Here is a 19,663-nt window from a genome sequence, read left to right as displayed (position 1 = left end):
ATGGTAAGGGGAGGGGGGGGGGAAGAAGTTATGGTGGAACCTGAGTTGTTGTATATGAGTCATCATCTTGGAATTATTTTTCTGTACCTTTTGGTTCCTAGTACCAAACCAGATCTCTTTGTTCTGGAAAGGTATAAAAGGTGGAAGACATCTTTCCTGGTTGTTGCCTTCATCTCTCTACCAGCCACTAAGAGAGATGTGGCCACCCAACTCTATTTTGATGAAAATAAAAGTTGTTTGCTTGCTGAAACCTCAGCTCAGGAGTTTCTTTTAGCTCTTTTAAATTCCTGAGTAATGCTGGGGCAATTGTGAGGCTAAGTGTAAAACCTTACACAATATAAAATGTTATTGTTACAAATGTTTTTATTATGCATTTATCATATTATAATGTATTCTGTATTATTGTTGCAATGAATGTTTCTTTTATTTACGATATTTTTTTTCTTCTATTTATTTGTGTCCTCCTTCGCATTGTAAAAAACCTTATTATACATAGACTTATTAACTATGTATTGACCATTCAGGATGTTTCCCACTGTTTTTATTTCAGATCTGCTGAATTACCTTCAGAAGGCAGGGTGTTTTTTTTTAATTGTAGACGAGTCTACAATTTAATCAGAATGAAAGAAGACCGTGGATATTTAACTGCCTTGTTTAGCGCCACCGAGGGCGTCAGTTTGACTTGTTCATTACATTATAATTATAAAAGTTATACTCTTATCGTGGTCCTTACCTCTCCAACAAAGTAACAAAGTTGTCATATAAAAATTATAAAAGAATAAAACTAATTATTACAGGGGGTTTTCTGTATGTGTTTATACATTTGTTCATTTTGCTCGACTGGCAATCTTCATTTTAATCAAGTGATCATGTACATTTACTGTATTATAGTCTCAGTGAAAAGTCAGCTAATTTTAAAGAAATTAAACACGACTTATACTATACGCTTTTATGAATCGAGAAATGAAGCGAGCGCTGAGAAGAATTCTTGAAAGAATTAAAATATTTTTTAAAAGCCTTTGCGGGCACTCGAAGAAACAACTCCACCATGACGTCATTCCTATGCGCCGAAAGTGCGCTGATGGACCCTTTCCAAGAGAGGGAACCTGAGAACTTGCACAAAAATGGCGGCGCCCGTTCTAAACGCCGCCCTGCGCAGATTCCGGAGGAGCAGAGGGTTTAGTACTACTGGTGGGTGACGCTAGAACGGAAGGGGAAATTGTGATATTTTTTCGGTGATCTTTCAGCGCCTGGTGGAACTGGCTTCCCCACGTTCATTTTGCATTTTAGAAGTCCACGTTTGACCATTCCTCCTGTTAAGTTTGGTTTCGTTATATTCCAGTGCATCCCTGTGTCTGGAATATTGCTATCACCTTTATGGGTGTTTTGTTGAAAGACCCCAGGAATGGTGGTTTCTTCATTTAGAATTTATAAAGGATGGATTTAGGTTTTTCTGCAAGTATAGTATGCATCTTAACTTGTAAAGTTCTGCTAAGTTTTCGTTCTCTGGGCTGCAGATAACCGGACAATCATACAATAATAGACTATCGAGACTGAAAATATTTTGGTAGATGGGGTTAAGCCGTGCACCAGCGGTGCACATCTCTGCTGTTCATTTGTTGATCATTTTTCATGTTTCTGTGCAAGAAATTTGCTGTCAAAGGTGGACCCTTAAAACTGTAGCATTTTTTAAAATGCAGTCAGTTTAATAAAGGCTAGAGAGGTGTTGGATGCATGAGGGCCAAGGCATTTCTTCAAAATGACAAGAACATTGCTCTCAACTTGTATAAAGAGATTGGTTATGCATGTATCACTTTTTCATTCTGTAAAATGTTTATGAACAATACCCACAAAGGACTGATCCCAGTTTGAAGGGAACACTAGTTATTTGTGTTCATTTATGGTATTAATAATTGTGCATTTGTTTTGCATTCAGTATTTGGAAGCTAACATAAAACAGGTTATTAACATTGGCCAGTAGTATTGGTGCCCTTTTATGTGTGTAAGCATTGTATTGATTTTGATTGCAGCTAAAATACTTCGTGTTTGATTCTTTCACTTTTTTCATACTGTGTTTAGGTCTAACAATTTAAACATGTAAATTAAATGTAAATTTTAATATAATTACCTGGTTTTGCAGTCTTTTCTTCATTTTGCTCCTGTTTCCATTCTGGGATGGTTACATTTGAATAGGAGAAGCCCAAATAAAGATCACTGCGTTTTGATCCAACAAGATAATTTGTTACACAAATACAATTTATTTTGTTTTGTGTTTTTGTTTTAGCTGTCCTCTGCAAACTGGGTGTACCTCTGGGACCAATGCCTAATGAAGATATTGATGTTAGTAACTTGGAAGCACTGGAAAAGTATCGTGTTTTCACTCGTTATTTCAAGGTAGCAGAAAAAGAGAATAAAAAAACTCCTTGGTGGCGAACATATAAGAAACACATCACTCCAGAGGAAGGTAATAACCATGGAGGAGCACAAAAGCCTAGCCCAGTTTTTTTCCCCCTCCAGTAGCTTTGATTAAATAGTTTAACATTTTTCCCAAGGGCATAATGCATTTTGTATACTTATAAATTTTATTGACCATGATAAAACATATTTTTGAATAAACATAATGAATTGGATGGTAACATTCAATTCTATTAAGAAAGTGATCAGGAAAGTATAAACAAAATAAAGTTAATGATTTGGCTTTTGTAATTATATCTTAAAAGTAAAACAGAACAATTGTTTCAGTTCAAAGAGCAAAGCATCTTTACTGGAAAAATGCACCGATTTGTTCCCTCTTTAACTTGTAATGAATTCTGCTACTATTAAGAGTTCTGTAAATCAGAGATTCCAAGTCTACAACAGCCACTTTCTACATAAGATAGAAAATAGTTATTTTCACTTTTAAGGTATGCTATTTAAACAAGTTTGATTCTGCCCAATTTTTCAAATAGTTGTGGATTGTCCATCAGTAAACTATAGAAAACTGCAAGATTTATTTTCCATAATCTCTTTTCTTTTAAATCTTAGATGAAGAGGCAAAGATCGACATTGGTCTGCCCAGTCTTGCACTATCACGGAAAAATATATATAAAGAGAGAAAGGCTTTTAGGAAGCAAAATTTAACTAATCCAGAACTGGAAAAGGCATCCTGGCTCAAAACATGTATGTTAGTAACAGTTCTCCCAACATTTATTTCCTTTGCATTCACAAGAGTTTATCCACTTTGTTTACCTAACTATTTTGTTTCTGCTTGCAGTGCAGATTCCTCTAGATGATGTCAGAGCTGAATGGGAAAGAACCAGTGGCCCATATCACAAGCAACGATTAGCAGAACACTATGGACTGTACCGGGACTTGTTTGATAATGCCCTGTTTGTTCCTAGAGTGCTTCTAAAAGTGGAATATAACCAGGATGAGGATTATGTTATGCCAGTTTATTATGGAAATGTGGTTACTCCCACAGAGGTATTATACCAAAAGTAGGAACTTTGAGATAAAGTACATGCTTTTTTGGTTTTGGTTTATCTGCTGCTCATGTATTAGGTATAAGACACTAAAGTAATTTTCCTGGAAGGTTTCACAAAATTGTTTCATTACTGTAAACATGTGAATAGTTATATGTTCTCTATGTATTGATATAGTGCTCTGCCAGCAGAATACCCACCTTGCACGGCTACAGCTGTTAGGGTTAACCTGAATGAAATCAGATTCACTATAAGTTAATTCTACAATATAACATCTAGTAAATAGGAATAATTATAATCAAAGATACCTCTAGTGCTCTCTGTCAGATTAACTACAGGTAATCCTTACTTAGACAGCACACTAAAAAGCAGAGACATCACCCTGTCAACAAAAGTGCATATAGTCAAGGCTATGGTCTTCCCAGTTGCAATGTATGGCAGTGAAAGCTGGACCATAAGAAAGGCTGAGCGCCAAAGAATTGAAGCCTTTGAACTATGGTGCTGGAGAAGACTCCTGCGAGTCCCTTGGACTGCAAGGCGATCAAACCGGTCAGTCCTAGAGGAGATCAACCCTGACTGCTCTTTAGTAGGCCAGATCCTGAAGCTAAAACTCAAATACTTTGGCCACCTAATGAGAAGGAAGGACTCACTGGAGAAGAGCCTAATGCTGGGAAAGATTGAGGGCAATAGAAGAATGGGACGACAGAGAATGAGGTGGCTGGATGGAGTCACTGAAGCAGTAGGCATGAGCTTAAATGGACTCCAGAAGATGGTAGAGGACAGGAAAGCCTGGAGGAACATTGTCCATAGGGTCGCGACACGACTTCGCAACTAACAACAACAACAAATCCTTACTTAATGACCACTTGTTCAGCAACTGTTCAAAGTTACAACAATGCTGAGAAAGGGGACTTATAACTGATCCTAGAGGATGTGGCTGCCACAATTACATAATCACAATTTGGGCACTTGGCAACCATCATTGATTTACAATAGTCACTATGTCCTGCAGGCATGTGTTCACCTGGAGCAGTTTTCAACTAAAATGCTGAAAATCAGCAATGAATTATTTTGTGCAGGAAAAAAAAGTATCAGTTGCACGAGAAAAGCATGAGTAAGGCAGAAACTACCATCATCTATTAAATATCTGGGACCATAAGATGCTCTTAACCTATCACATAATCATGGCAAAAGATGCTTCAACTACTGACCCTCAACCTTACTTGTAAATTTTGCATGGGCTAGACTAATCTTACAGAATTAGATAGCTTTTTGCAATACTATAGGTGTTTGGGTGAGATTTATGTTACCAGTTAACAGCAGTATGATATTTTTTATTGTCCACAGTGTCCCCCAAATTCATGCAGTAAGGAAATTTGTCTTTGGACCAGTTATTTTCTTCTATTTGTAACCTAAAATGGAAGAAAAGGAGTGTGTAAATCATCAGGATTGTTATTGTATACATCCTGGGTTGAAAATAATCAAATTCCCCAAACAACTTGAAATATACTTTCTATCCACTTGCGTGATATAATGGGGACGTCACTACATTTCCTTGTGCAATTCATGGCTCCCAAAATTTGTCCCCACTCCCTATTTTTTTCACTATCACATCTTTCTTTTAACTCCCAAGGTTCCTTGAGAATGTTAGTTTTGATTGTCCATGCTGCAGTCATCAAGAAATGACATAAATGTCTGTTGACTGATGTGAAAGTTGTGAACAGCCAGGAGAGCAAGTATAATTTAAGAACACAAATTATTGTTATTTCAACTACGAAACCACTCAACTCCTCAGCGACTCTGGATAGCTTACAATTAAAGTTGTAATTCTTTATTCAGGACTATGGTGGGGAGTGGGAGAATAAGCTATTTAATACTCATTTTCATATTTTCCTGTTTAGGCTTTTAATCCTCCTGAAATCTCATTTGAAGCAGATGAAGGAACACTTTGGACTTTGTTGCTCACCAATCTAGGTAAGTGCCATTATGATAGGAATACTTTCTTAGTATGATAGGATTTCATAACATTTGGAAAAGATTTTCCATTGCATATTTTGAGCTTCTGAATAAAATCCAGTTGCTGCAGCAGAAGCAGACACTTTAAGTGAAAACGTCTGTAGAGAAAAAAATCAGAAATCTTGTAAGTAAGAAAAACTTCCTAGATCGGGGTTCCTCAAAGTGGCTAATATTGACCCACAGAGTCAATGGGACTATTCAGAGAGTTGATAAATGGCTGGGGATCAACAGCAGATTAAATGGTCAAAGATCAATTGGGGGTCAATCTTTTGAGGTTTCTGTAGAGTTCCATTCCAGTCTCTAGTCCTGAATGTGAGGTGCAGCAAGACAATGTTACCCAGGGTTGAATGGTAAGTTGCTGGCGAGAGCAACCATGAGTTGTCTCTTCTACTATGGTTCATTGCATAGTCAGCTAGATGTTTAGACTGGATTTGGTATGCAAATGGTGGCAAATATCTGTAGCTCAGGTGTAGAATGAGGGTGAAGGTTCATTCTCCGAACTTGTGGGTTGGTTTCTGAATGTTTCATTACAGGCTAGGTAACATCTTCAGTGGAGTTTAGGGGATGTTTATTTTTTTTATTTTTTATTTATTTATTTATTTATTTATTTATGTTGGTGTCAGTGTTCTGTTTATAAGGGCTTCAGGTGTGGGTGTGTCAAGTGAGGGTCTTGCGATAGGTCAGGTATGAGTCATCAGTGAGAGGCTTGTGATAGGGAGGTTACTTCAGGTCAGGGTCATTGGAAGGTGAACTGCTGGCGGGAAGGGGAGGCTGGTTGAGGATTGGTTGAGGGTCGGTACCGTCTCTGGTTGGCTATGTGGTTGATTTGGATTCTGAGGAGTTTGTAGGCTGGTTGTAGGTTGATGTATCTGTTGATGGAATTGCTTGTGGAGTGCCAGTACATTGACAGAACACTGACACCGACATCCCCTAAACTCTGCTGAAGATGTTACCTAGCTTGGTAACAAAACGTTTGGAAACCAACCCACAAGCTTGGATTTGGTATTTTTATCCACCTATCGAGATCTTTGCAAGGACCTGGGATAGGCAGATGTTGTTGTTTGATGGTGTTAAAGGTGTCTATTATTATTGTTTGTAGTATTAAAGTACCTATTAATTTATTTTTATATAATGTTTGGGAGTCGATGAACAATTTTGAAAATGCATGAAGGGTTGTTGAGGTGAAGCGTTTGGGGATCCCTGGCCTAGATCTTTGTTCAATTTAATTTAGATAATTCTTGCTTTTGTAAGGTAGACTGGGCATTTAAAAGGAAGATTTTGCAAGTTCTAGATGGCTTTTTTTGTCCCTAGCCTTTATTTAAGGCTTGTAGATGTTGTGAGCAACATAAAAGAAGGCTGCAATTTTTTTTCCAAAGCTGATAAAAGTTCCACTACTATCCAAACTCAATTGCTGCTTTGCCTGTCCAGGTCCATTGTAGGCTTTTGCTGAAATATTGCCTGCCTGATCTGGCAACCCCAATGAGTTATAGATTAAAGTAAAAATGTTCACAGTAAATAGCTATATTCATTTAATTAATTAATCTATATGTCACCCATCCCACTATCCTAGTGATTCTGGGAAGCTTATAATCTAGTCTAACCTCAACCCCATTTTCTAGTCATTTTTGGCATCAGAATATGAGGACTCCTCATTTAAAGAGATCAAGCAATAGTTAGAAAAGTTTTGCTATTTTTAAATATTTTATTATAATTTAATTGTAGTTTTGAAATTGGTAAGTGACTAAGGATTAATATGTGGCACAGATGTATCAGAACTGGAGGAGGGCTATTTTGTCAAATGTTCTTTATATACCGGTAATATTGTGCAACTTTTATCACTAAGTTTTTTTTAAAAAGCCATTGTAAAACTTTGCTATAGTAGCATGAAAAATGGAACTGTTGTAATAAAAAAGAAAAAAAACCTGAATATGCTACAGCCAAAACAGTATAATAAAGACAAACTTTGTAAGATGAGTTGTATATTCACTGGGTTTTTGTATACCTTGTTTGTACAGATGGACACCTGTCTGATGGCAATTTGGAGTATGTCCATTGGCTGGTGTGAGTATTAGCACTGTACAGAATACAGAATAACAGAGTTGAAAGGGACCTTGGAGGTCTTCTATTCCAATCCCCTGCACTGTGGGTATCATTTTCATATTCAAAGTTAATCTGGAACAAAAACTCAAAATTTAGCTACCAATATAATATCACGCTAATTTTCCTGATCCACCCATAATGATAGAATCATAGAATGTATGGATTAGATGGGATCTTAGTCTAGCCCAGGGGTAGGCAACCTTGGCCCTTTTATGACTCGTGGACTTCAACTCCCAGAAGTCATAAAAGAGCCAAGGTTGCCTACCCCTGGGCTAGCCTATTCTACTGCTCAGTGTACAGTCTACTACTGTTATGGCAACCCCAATAGATGGCCTTCAAGCCAACAGACTCCACTGTCTTCTGTTGATGGAACAGCTTATGCTATTAGAAATGTGCCCTTGATGACCATCTGAAATGTACTCCTTTTTCATTTAAAATTATTCTTTCTTGCCCTGGAACATGTTTGACCACCTCTGCTCTGTGTTCTATAAGGCAAGTACTTGGAGCCATTAGTTTTTAAATAAATGTCTTATGATCTCAATGGTCCAAAGCTAAGAAAAGAGTGGATATTGGTTCTTTGGCTGTTTCTACTTTTGACAAGCCAGTATATTTGCCAAATGTGATAATAACTGGACCATTCTAACCAGCCAAGGAAGATACAACTGAAATCCCCTATTGTCTCTTTCATCTATTTAATTTCTATCCAAGGATTCAAGACTTTCTTAGGGATCGGGTACAAACAGTGAGGGTCGGGTCTGCTCTGTCCACCCCCCTGAAGCTTTGCACCGGCACGCCACAGGGCTGTGTGCTTAGCCCCTACCTGTACTCTTTATACACTTATGATTGTGTATCATCTGACCCATCCACTGTGATAATCAAGTTCGCAGATGATACAACTGTGGTGGGTCTTATTACAGGTGGGGATGAGACAGCATATAGGGCGGAGGTACAAAAACTATCCATATGGTGTAGTAACAACAACTTGCACCTAAACATCAGCAAGACGAAAGAGATGGTGTTAGACTTCCGGAGAAAAAAAGAGGAACCTGCCCCACTTTACATCGGGGAGGACTGTGTAGAGAGAGTTCCCTCCTTTAAATTTCTGGGAGTCTACCTCTGTGAAGATCTGACCTGGAAAGTTAACACAACCCAGGTGGCTAGAAAGGCCCAACAGAGGCTTCACTTTCTTAGGATCTTGCGGAAGAACAGGGTAGAACAACAGCTAATGACCCTCTTTTACCGGTCTACCATAGAGAGCGTCCTCTCGTATGGTATTGTGGTTTGGTATGCCGGTCTGACAGCCGCGGATAGGAAAGTATTACAGAGGGTAGTGAGCACAGCACAAGACATTGTGGGCTGTTCCCTGACACCACTGGATGACATCGCCAGGGCTCGTTGCCTTGGAAGAGTGAGGAAGATTCTCAGGGATGACTCACACCCTGGACGGTATCTCTTTACTCTCCTACCATCCGGTAGGAGATATAGGAATATAGCCAGCCGTACCAACAGGCTGAAGAACAGCTTTTATCCATGGGCTGTTAGGCTTTTGAATGGGATATAATCTTATGCAGAGTTGACTTGGGAGGCCGGTGTGTGGTGTAGTTGGTTCACATAGTGTGGTGGGATGGAGGGTTTGTTGTCACTGTGTGTTGGGGGGAGAGAGCACAGGGGGAGGCTCAGCTAATCTCAATGTACACATGTTGTACTTTGACAATAAAGGTTTATTATATTATATTATTATATTATATTCTACTTAGTATAAGGCAATTTTAAATTATTTACTACAATACCAAAGTAACACCTAATTCAATAATGCCACAAGATTATATATGAGTGATTTATTTTCCCTCAAGGCAAAAGGGGGACAAGAATATATGGAACTAGAAAACTAAAAAGATGGTGTGTATTGCAAAAGTATTAGAAGGAACGAAGCCCAGTGCCTTCCAAATTCTTAAACTCAGCCTTCCCCAGACAGGATACTTTCTGAATCTGAGGCTTTCAAATCTCAGAATTCTTTGCCCAGTGTGGCCACAGCAAAGAATTTAGGGCCATGGTGGCAAACCTATGGCACGCGTGCCAGAGGTGGCACACAGAGCCCTTTCTGTGGGCACGTGCACCGTCGCCCCAGTCCTAGGCCTTCAGCTGGGTTTTATAAAATCTTTTCGCCTTAGGCTTCTGCCGCCGTGAGCAAAAAAAAAAAGATTCAATCAATCAATTTCAACTTCTCACAGGAAAAAAAAAGATCTCGCAAAGTTGGAATTGATTGATTGAACTTTTTAATCCCAACCAGTCTGTCATTACCACCACAGCCATGCCCACCCAATGGGCCACGCCCACCCAATGGGCCACACCCACCCAATGGGCCACGCCCACCCGGCACCTGATGATACATAATTGGGTTTTGGGTTGTAGTTTGGGCACTCGGTCTCTAAAAGGTTCGCCATCACTGATCTAGGGAATTTAAAGGCATACATCTTAAAGTTGGTGGAAAGCTGTCTGACCTTCAGTAAACTTTATAGTTTTGAATTGTCTACTCGGGAATTCTTGTGAATTTGACAGAACCCTGAGGATTGCACTGATTTCTGAGACATGTCCTGTAATGTAATACTGGTTAGATCAGAGATGAGATCCTTGGAATCCAACAGCAGTCTACCTGGTAAACCTAAAAGACCCTGAGGGATGTGCACAGGGTTTCCCCAGGGCTGTACACTGCCCAGATAAATCACTAGCAGCTTTTGCCAACTAGCAAGCCAGTTTTGCAAGGGAGCTTGCTAACCTTTATTACTACCCTCATTGGAATAGCTCCAACTTCCCCAAGATAAACACTAGTTCTATCCTTTGGTGGCTGTTGAACGAATTCCTTGTTTGTTCAGGGGAATAATGTCAGGCAAACATGTTTGTATCCTGTTTTCTATCAACAGGGGAAACATTCCAGGCAACCAAATAGAGGCAGGGCAAGAAATCTGCCATTATTTCCCTGCATTTCCAGCCAGAGGAACGGGATACCATCGCTACGTCTTCCTTCTATTCCAACAGAACCAGCCAATTGATTTTACTGAAGATGTGCGGCCAACACCATGGTAACTCTTCATATTTTCCATATAATGATGAAAGAAGATTGCACTGGAATATTACCTCTTATCTCGGGTGATGGCAGATTTATGAAGGAAAACTGAACAGTTGAAGATATTTTTAATATTAAAAATAAACAGTTAATATTAAACAGTTCAGTTCAGCAGGCAAACCAAAAAAACTTGAAAACAAGCACAACTAGCTAAATGGCTTTAAATGTTGAAACCTTTTTATTGGACAGTAGTCTGTACATACAACTTGTTGGGCTGCTGCTTTGGGTAGAAATCAGCATATGGCCTATAGTATTAAATAACTCTGGGGTCTTGCAGTGAGATGCCCACAGATAGATTGGGGTAGAGGTGTTGGGTGTCCACTAAGCTCTCTTTTTTTAAATGGCTGCACAATGAATGTACAATGGAAGGCAGAGGGAACACAGTCAAAATATATCTGCTTATGGGAGGCTGTTGAATAGGAGAACTGGATACAATTCTCTCATTCCAGAAACCTCATGTTCAATATTTAAACCAGTTTTAAATTGTTTTTTCTCACTTTCACTCACATTAAATTATAATTTCTAGGGAAAAAACATAGTACTCAACACATAGCACATCTATATTGTCATTTTAAGAGTTCAGAAATTGATGTTTGAACAGGGGGATAGTAATAGATGAAGAGATTACAAAAGGCAAACCCACTGCATTTGCATTTCCGTCTCTTCAGTCACAGCCTCAAGATGAGAACCTTCAAAACATTTGACTTCTACAAGAAGCATCAGAGTGATATGACACCAGCAGGACTGGTGTTTTTCCAATGCGAGTGGGATACTTCTGTCACAAACGTCTTTTATGAGCTTCTTAGTAAGTAATGGACCACATGTAAAATATCTACAATTCTGCATTTTTTTAGGGTTGAAATGAAATATTGGGACAGGCTTAAACTTTGTTATCCCAAAAAAACAAAACAAAACCCATTATATGAGGTGGGGGTGGAATGTAAGCTGTAGTTTAAACCCAAAATTGATAGAAACCGGAACCTTCCTCTTCAAAAATTCCTTGATAAGTCATTTTTATAGAGCCTGTTTCTTGTAATTGTCACTGACATAGTATGGATTTTTCCACCTGGGTTAAGTCATACTTCTTTCTATTGTTAGGTTTCATCTTTAAATCTCTTTCCTCTGGTTTATGTTCAGTTGTCTGTTTTATCTGCTCGCTCTCTATTTTTATTTTCTGAGAGTTTTTTTGTTGTAAAGTTAAATTGGAGATGTATTCATTTATATTTTCAAAGTTATTTTTAATTTCCTCGTGGTTTGAGATCATTGTTCTTTGAATTAGTTGCAACATAGCATACATCTCCTTCTGGAGAGTATTTGTTTTTTTCTTGGTATATTCCACAGGTCGGCAACCTGCGGCTCCGGAGCCGCATGCGGCTCTTTGAGCCGTCTCTTGCGGCTCCCAGCCGCCCGGTGCGCGCGCACCTCTTCCAACGGGCAGTGGTGCACGCGCACCTCCCCGAATGGGCGGAGGTGCGCGCGCACCTCCCCAAACGGGCAGCGGTGCCGCTCTTTGAGGAAGCTGCCGCGGCCCGTCTGTGAAGCTGCCGAAAGCGGCAGCTTAGCAGACGGGCCGCGGCAGCTTCCTCAAAGAGCGGCGCCCCTGCCCATTCCGAGAGGTGCGCGCGCACCTCTCCGAACGACCGGAGGTGCGCGCGTACCTCCGCGCGAATGGGCAGCGGTGCCGCTCTTTCAGGAAGCCCGCCGCGGCCCGTCTGTGAAGCTGCCGAAAGCAGCAGCTTAGCAGACGGGCCGCGGCAGCTTCCTCAAAGAGCGGCGCCCCTGCCCATTCAGAGAGGTGCGCGCGCACCTCTCCGAACGACCGGAGGTGCGCGCGTACCTCCGCGCGAACGGGCAGCGGTGCCGCTCTTTGAGGAAGCTGCCGCTTTCGGCAGCTTCCTCAAAGAGCGGCGCCGCTGCCCCTTCGCACGGAGGTACGCGCGCACCTCCCCAAAGGTTTGGGGAGGTGCGCGCGCAACTCCGGTCGTTCGGAGAGGTGCGCGCGCACCTCTCGGAATGGGCAGGGGCGCCGCTCTTTGAGGAAGCTGCCGCGGCCCGTCTGCTAAGCTGCCGCTTTCGGCAGCTTCACAGACGGGCCGCGGCGGGCTTCCTGAAAGAGCGGCACCGCTGCCCATTTGCGCGGAGGTACGCGCGCACCTCCGGTCGTTCGGAGAGGTGCGCGCGCACCTCTCGGAATGGGCAGGGGCGCCGCTCTTTGAGGAAGCTGCCACGGCCCGTCTGCAAAGCTGCCGAAAGCGGCAGCTTTGCAGACGGGCCGTCGCCATCGGGCAACCGGGAACCGGTTCCATCTCATTTTTAAAAAAATGGCAGCCGCGTGCGTCCACGCATGCGCAAAAAAACCTTTTTGCGCATGCGCGTGCATGGACACACGCACGCGGCTCCCTCTTTTTTTAATTTGTGATGGAACCGGTTCCCAGTGGCTCTTTTTCTTTTTTAGGTTGCCGACCCCTGGTATATTCTTTCTGCAAATCTCTGGTTTCCCATGATAGCCAAAAATTAGGGTTTTCCTTTCTCTGCAAACAGCTTTAGAGTCACAGTTCAGTAGGTATTTATAATCCAGAAAGGTCAATTTTTTTCTAAAGGCTATAATTCTTGCTTTGTAGGTAACCCAAAATGTTTTTTTTTATCACAGCTGTTCTCTGTTACTAAAGCATTGAAGGTCACAAAGACAAGTTATCTTTTCCTGGGCTTTGCCAGTTCCTGTATTGGAGCAACCACTATTGTATATTTTCATCCACCACTAGATATCAGCACCAATTTGTTTTTCAGTTTTCAAAAAAACAGTTGTCTTCTGTTTTCATGATTTAAAAAGAAAATCTTAACAAATTCCACCAATTTCAAACTTATCCAGATTTAGGTCTTATATTCATTTCATTTCAGTATATTTCTGTCCCCCATAAAAAGTTTTAATTCACCGCTTCCTCCTGTAGGAGAGTAGGGCAAAGATCCCCCTCCTTCTCACTTTCGGAGGCTTTTTGATTCTTAGGTTGTTTTTCCCCCCAGGAAATCAATTATCAAGTAGAAGAGAAAAAATTAACCACAATCTGGACATAGATTTATAATTATTGAATTCACTTCTTTTCACTTCACTAGGAAGGGAAGGAAGCATATGCTTTTTCGGGCCACAGTAAAAATACTGCAAATCATGACAGATAAAAGATAGAAAAATGATGAACCGTTAATTGGTCAACCTTGATATAAGAATCTTAAAATCAGAACTTGTTTTGTTTGTAATTTTTGAGAAGTGCTAACGTTCTCTTTTCCTTTTAAAGACATGAAGGAACCAGTGTTTGACTTTGTTCGGCCACCCAAATATCATCCCCCCCAGAAGAAATATCCACACCGTCAACCTCTGAGGTACCTGGACAGGTACAGGGACAGTGATGAACCCACCTACGGCATTTACTGAACAGAAGAAACAGGCTTCTTTCCATAGGAGACCTGAACAGAATAATTTGTGTGTCTGGTCCAAAAAACAGAAGTCCATAAAATATAATTGAAAGTGACCCAGCTTATCTTATTCTTATCACCTATTTGGAAGAAAACCCAGTTTCCATCTCTCTTGTGTATGTGTGTCACAGACTTTGTTATTATTATTTTTCCAGTATTTGATCAAATATTTTCATTTGAATAAAATCAGGCAATACATTGCACGTTACAAAGTGTTCGATTGCCACAGAGCCTGGACTATGCATTCTCTTTCATATTAAAAAAGAAAAGCATGATTTCAAAATATTTGAAACCAGTTTCATGGGAAGAAGCACATGGAATTCACTTGCAGACTAAGGTTGCTGGGATTGTCTTGCATAGATGCAGGCAGCACAAATCCTCTATTTCCAGTGTGCTTGCATTGAAGCCTCCAACTAAGAGTGTTGTCCTCTGAGCCAGTCTTGACTGCTGATGACTAAACAAGTCCCTGCAGTTTTCTTGGCAAGATTTTCAGAATTGGTTTATCACTGCCTTTTCCCTAATATTAAGCGTGACCTAACTGACTTTGGGCCTAAGGCAGGATGAAAAAACAGTCTTCGGGTTTCTAGCCAAATGCCTTAACCACCATACCAGACTGTCCCTCAGGTCCCAACTATGATTACAATTGATAATTTTTCAGGCAATCTTCAAGGGTGGCAAGTTACATTTTTTGATTGTTTTTATATTGGGTTTTTATTCCTTGTAACCACCTGGAGTCACTGAGTGAGTTGGGCAGCCATATAGAGCCATTAAAAATAACTACTAACGTTTCTGAATGTAAATGCTATTGGAAACTTACTTGAAATCATACCCTTAGAATTTAATTAAGGATGAGACATATCGCAGGAACAGCTTTACACAGCAATTCTAAGAAAATTATTTGGAGGAAAATGTATTCCATTATTTACTTTTAACTTAAATTTGTAAAATGTTACACTTACGTATTTATACTTTTTAAAAAGTCCTTAATGATTTTGTTACTCTCCTAGCAGTTAACAAATAAATAAGATGTATTGTGTTACTCTTTTCTCTTTTTTATAAGTTCTAGTGACCTTTTCTAACTTAGGACTGATGAACTATGAAGCCCAAAATTTAAATAATTTTCAAAAAGTTAGCCAAGGTCTCTGAGAGAAGAATACTGAGGATCCTTTGTAGGAGTTTTTTTTAAATTATTATTATTATTTTAATCCCATTTATATCCCGCCCTTCTCCGAAGACTCAGGGCGGCTTACAATTTAAGCACAAACCAATGTGCTTAGCAATAGCCAGGGCTTTTTTTCTCATAGAACGCTCAGAACGGAGTTCCGGCACCTTTTTTGGATGGAACCTTGTAGGGTAGGAAAGGCGGGTTGTATGACACGTGAGTTCCGGCACCTTTTTCTTTTACAAAAAAAGCACTGGCAATAGCCTTCATTCTATGTATATGCCTGCTTATTAGGGCTTTCGCCCCCCCCCCCCCAAGCAGCATTATTACAGTCAGCTTATTGCCCCCAACAATCTGGGTCCTCATTTTACCTACCTCGGAAGGATGGAAGGCTGAGTCAACCTTGAGCCTGGTGGGATGCAAACCTGCACTAATTGCAGGCAGCTGGTGTTATTTATTTATTATTTATTTATTTATTTATTTATTTATTTATTTATTTATTTATTTATTTATTTTATTATATTTGTATACCGCTCTTCTCCCGAAGGACTCAGGGCGGTGAACAGGGCATATATAAAAATACAAAATACAAAAATTAAAAAGAGAATTAAATACGAGCCTGCACTAAAAACAGTAGAAAAATGTAAAAAATCCCCAATAAAAACCCGAACGCATCCCCCATCAGGCCAGGCCGGCTTGTTCAAATAGGTAGGTCTTCAAGTCGCGTCGGAAGGAGTGAAGGTCAGGCATTAGCCCACTGCTCCACCAAGAGTCATTTTTTAAAATTATCTTTTGATACTTGCAAAAGTTACTGCCTCTTAACTACTGTTCTAGTAAGTTCAGGGGCTAAGCAAGCATTGCCGTTTTTTCTGCTTCTAGAGGGGATTAGAATTGTGATATCTTGAACTTTTTACTCAATGGGGTATGGATAGACCTGTGGTTTAATTATGAGAAAAATGAAAAACACCTATTTTTGTAGCCAATCTGTGTTTGACCCACACTAAAGGATAAAACAGCAACCAAGTAAATACCGTATATACTTGAGTATAAGCCGAATTTTTCAGCCCACTTTTTGGGCTGAAAAATTCCACTTCGGCTTATACTCCAGTCAACAAAAAAACTTACCGAGGACTTGTGCGCGGCCGAGGCTTTGGTGCTTCCGGGATCGCGTGCACCTCTCCCAAGCCACCGCCGTCCGGAGACCTGCCGAAGTTTGGGGAGGTTTGGGGAGGTGCGCGCGCACCTCCCCAAACCTCCCCAAACGTCGGCAGTCTCCGGACCTCCGCGACCTGCCTGCCTGCTTCTTTCCACTGCGGAAAGAAGCAGGCAGGCAGGGCGCGGAGGTCCGGAGACCTGCCGACGTTTAGGGAGGCGCGCACCTCCCCAAACCTCCCCAAACGTCGGCAGGTCTCCGGACCTCCGCGCCCTGCCTGCCTGCTTCTTTCCGCTGCGGAAAGAAGCAGGCAGGCAGGGCGCGGAGGTCCGGAGACCTGCCGACGTTTGGGGAGGTTTGGGCACCTCCCCAAACCTCCCCAAACTTCGGCAGGTCTCCGGACGGCGGCGGCTTGGGAGAGGTGTGCGCGATCCTGGAAGCACCGAAGCCTCGGCCGCGCGCAAGTCCTTGGTAAGCTCCGGGCGGTCACTTGCTTCGCGTCTCCTGAGGGAAGGGGGGGGCGACTGGAGCGGGCGTGTTTCCTCGCCTGCTGGGCGCCGCGATTTGCCCGGGGAACGCGCGGGCCCCGAATGGCAGCGTGGAGCGAGGAAGCGGACAGCCAGGGCTTCCCCGAGAGCCGCGGCCACACAGGGTATTCCTGTGTATTCAGGCTTGCAAAATGGCGGATCGAGCCTCTGCTGGCGGCAGAGGCTTGCAGAGCGCGGATCCAGCCTCCGCCGGCGGCGGAGGCTTGCAGAACGGCGGATCGGCTTATACTCGAGTCAATAACTTTTTCCAGTTTTTGGGGGTGAAATTGGGGGTCTCGGCTTATACTCGAGTCGGCTTATACTCAAGTATATACGGTACTATGTATTGCCATTATGTCTCATTTGTGCTTGTGTCTGCTTAAGTATCCCAGAATTGTAAAAATGGGGAAGATTTAGTTTCTGATCTGGCCATTCTTGTTGGAACTCAGTGATTCAGATGCTATTGCCATCACTACATTGAAGTCAGCTCAGTTCTAGGAAAGACTTAAACCAGAAGTCTTCAGCAAAGTTTTAACTCATGGAGATTAGTCCAAATGATCACTATGGGTCGGGTGTTGATCTTTGGAAACTTATACAGATAACTGCTACAGAAACAAACAAGCCTTTACATAATAGCCAACAAAACATACTGGCAAAGGTTCTAGCTAAAAAATTCCATTGGATTAACATGTTTAAGACGGCAGGACCTGGACCAGGAAAACGTATTTAGGAAAATTGTCCCATAGTCCAATCATCACAACTGAACAGTCGTACTGGGATCAAACCCTGAATAATGAACATAATGTAGCTTGTTTGATTTTGGTTTAAGGTATTATGAGGCCAGCCATTCTGGTTTATGTGCCTGGGATTATGGTTTAGCACAATGTGTGATCCCAGCCAATTATGGATGATTCAACAAATCATAGTTAGAAATCATGACTTAGCCTCTGTGGGACAAGAATCAAGGAATGACTTGTGGTCAGAGCCATGGGGAATTGACTAGTGCAGTGATGGTGAACCTTTTAGACACAAAATGCCCAAAAACTGCCCTGCCCCACCACCCACCTGGCTGCAGGGCCACCTACCGCCTCCACAGCCTGCTGCAAATTGCCCAGGCAGCCCTGCAGTGTGGCGGCCATGCTCTCCGCCCACGCCCCGCAGCATCATCTGCGTGCGACGGGGTGCAAGGGTGGAGTCTTGGCCCGGCTGCCCGGCTGCCATGCCCTTGGCTGTGCTGCTCTGCATGGGCCATATTCGGGGTGACTCTCCTCTAGGGGGGCTGCTGATGCGGAGGGGGCCCGGGGGGGAGGCGGGGCTGGGGCGACAGTGCACATGCCCACAGAGAGGGCTCTGAGTGCCGCCTCTGGCACATATGCCATAGGTTCACCACCACTGGACTAGCCTGTAACTGAAAGCAAGTGTTGGACTCCAGAAATGTAGAAATGCGTTTAAAGTTTATTTTCCCCTTTAGCATTCTGGGACAGGTTAGGCCAGGGGTAGGCAACCTTGGCTCTTTTATGACTCATGGACTTCAACTCCCAGAATTCCTGAGCCAGCGTAGCTGGCTCAGGAATTCTGGGAGTTGAAGTCCATGAGTCATAAAAGAGCCAAGGTTGCCTACCCCTGGGTTAGGCAAACAAAATCTGACTCTTCGGAAATTTAGCCAGGCAGACTTAAGAACGCAGAAAAACATTCAAAATGTAATGCCGAACTCCGGAGCTTTCTCTGTTTTCTTTCTAGCAGCACCTTCCTTGGCTACGCTCTGGTTCCCTTTTGCCTCTCTTGACTGCAGCTTGAGGCACCAGCTCTCTTCTCTGGGAAGGCAGTGACTTTTGCCAAAGGCAAGCAGTGTAAAAAGGGTTTGTGTGTGCAGACCTGAAGATCATTTACAGATGCCTGCAAAAGATGAACATCCACCTTTTCCCATCTCCTCTACTTCTTCTGCTTCATCAGAGTGGTCTTTATGCTCAGCAGGCACTGAGTCTGCCAAAACTTTCCAATCTGAGATTAGGAGGTTTAATCACAAGGAGGCTGGAGCCCCCCCCCCCACCTCCCCAGTACGGTTTTTGAGCTAATTTGATTTTGAAAAGACTTTGAAAGACACTGATCCTGAGCCATCTCTGGTTCTAACTCCGAAGCCTGCAGGTTTGTTTTTTTTCCAGATCAAGGGCTACTTGTACTATAAAAAGCAATAAAAAGGCCTGGGTGATAACTAGAGTTGGCGTTTCATTTACGCTTAGTTAAAAAATACAGTTAACATTACGCTCCAATCATGTATTTCCTCTTATGACCATTAAAGCTTACAATTTGTTATCAACATTTAGAAGCCTCATGAGTTCAGCCAAGCCTTTAGAACAGACATGTCAAACACAAGGCCCGGGGGCCAGATCCAGCCCACGAAGTGGTTTCATGTGGCCCGCAAAGCCATCCTGGAAACAGTGAGGGGACGGCCCCCACTGCCTTGGCATTTACTCCGGTCCCATCTCCTTCTGCCAGAGACCCTCAGATCTATCCCACTCCTGCCCAGGCCCCCCATAGGCACCCTTGATGCAACGATGTTGAGCTGGCCATACCCACCCAGTAGGCCATACGCACTCTAGCCACGCCCACCCAGTCCCCTGAGGGCAACTGCAATGCTGATGTGGCCCTCAA

The 19,663-nt window shown here is 42.3% G+C and overlaps 1 protein-coding gene across 1 annotated transcript; it reads left to right on the top strand.

Moving 5' to 3' along the window:
* Window positions 1-1,104: 1,104 nt before the first annotated feature.
* On the top strand, window positions 1,105-14,406 carry MRPL38 (mitochondrial ribosomal protein L38). Its single transcript, XM_081319632.1, has 9 exons — window positions 1,105-1,191; window positions 2,285-2,464; window positions 3,025-3,159; window positions 3,254-3,462; window positions 5,363-5,435; window positions 7,493-7,538; window positions 10,499-10,657; window positions 11,370-11,506; window positions 13,992-14,406. Exons 1-9 carry the CDS (start codon window positions 1,125-1,127, stop codon window positions 14,126-14,128), a joined length of 1,143 nt encoding a protein of 380 aa, XP_081175758.1. The 5' UTR covers window positions 1,105-1,124; the 3' UTR covers window positions 14,129-14,406.
* The last annotated feature ends 5,257 nt before the right edge of the window (window positions 14,407-19,663 follow it).

This window comes from Vipera berus (assembly GCF_964194415.1).
Source record: "Vipera berus genome assembly, chromosome: 2".
Lineage (NCBI taxonomy): Eukaryota > Metazoa > Chordata > Lepidosauria > Squamata > Viperidae > Vipera > Vipera berus.
Note: the sequence above shows the minus strand (reverse complement) of the source record. Positions and strands in the feature narration are given on the sequence as shown.

What these genes read in the sequence shown, in the direction of transcription:
- MRPL38 (XM_081319632.1), top strand. Translation starts at nt 1,125, where the DNA reads ATGGCGGCGCCCGTTCTAAACGCCGCCCTGCGCAGATTCCGGAGGAGC. An exon ending in ATGTGGTTACTCCCACAGAG is followed by an intron (nt 3,463 to 5,362) that starts GTATTATACCAA and finishes TTTCCTGTTTAG; the next exon opens with GCTTTTAATCCTCCTGAAAT. An exon ending in CGTCTTTTATGAGCTTCTTA is followed by an intron (nt 11,507 to 13,991) that starts GTAAGTAATGGA and finishes TTCCTTTTAAAG; the next exon opens with ACATGAAGGAACCAGTGTTT.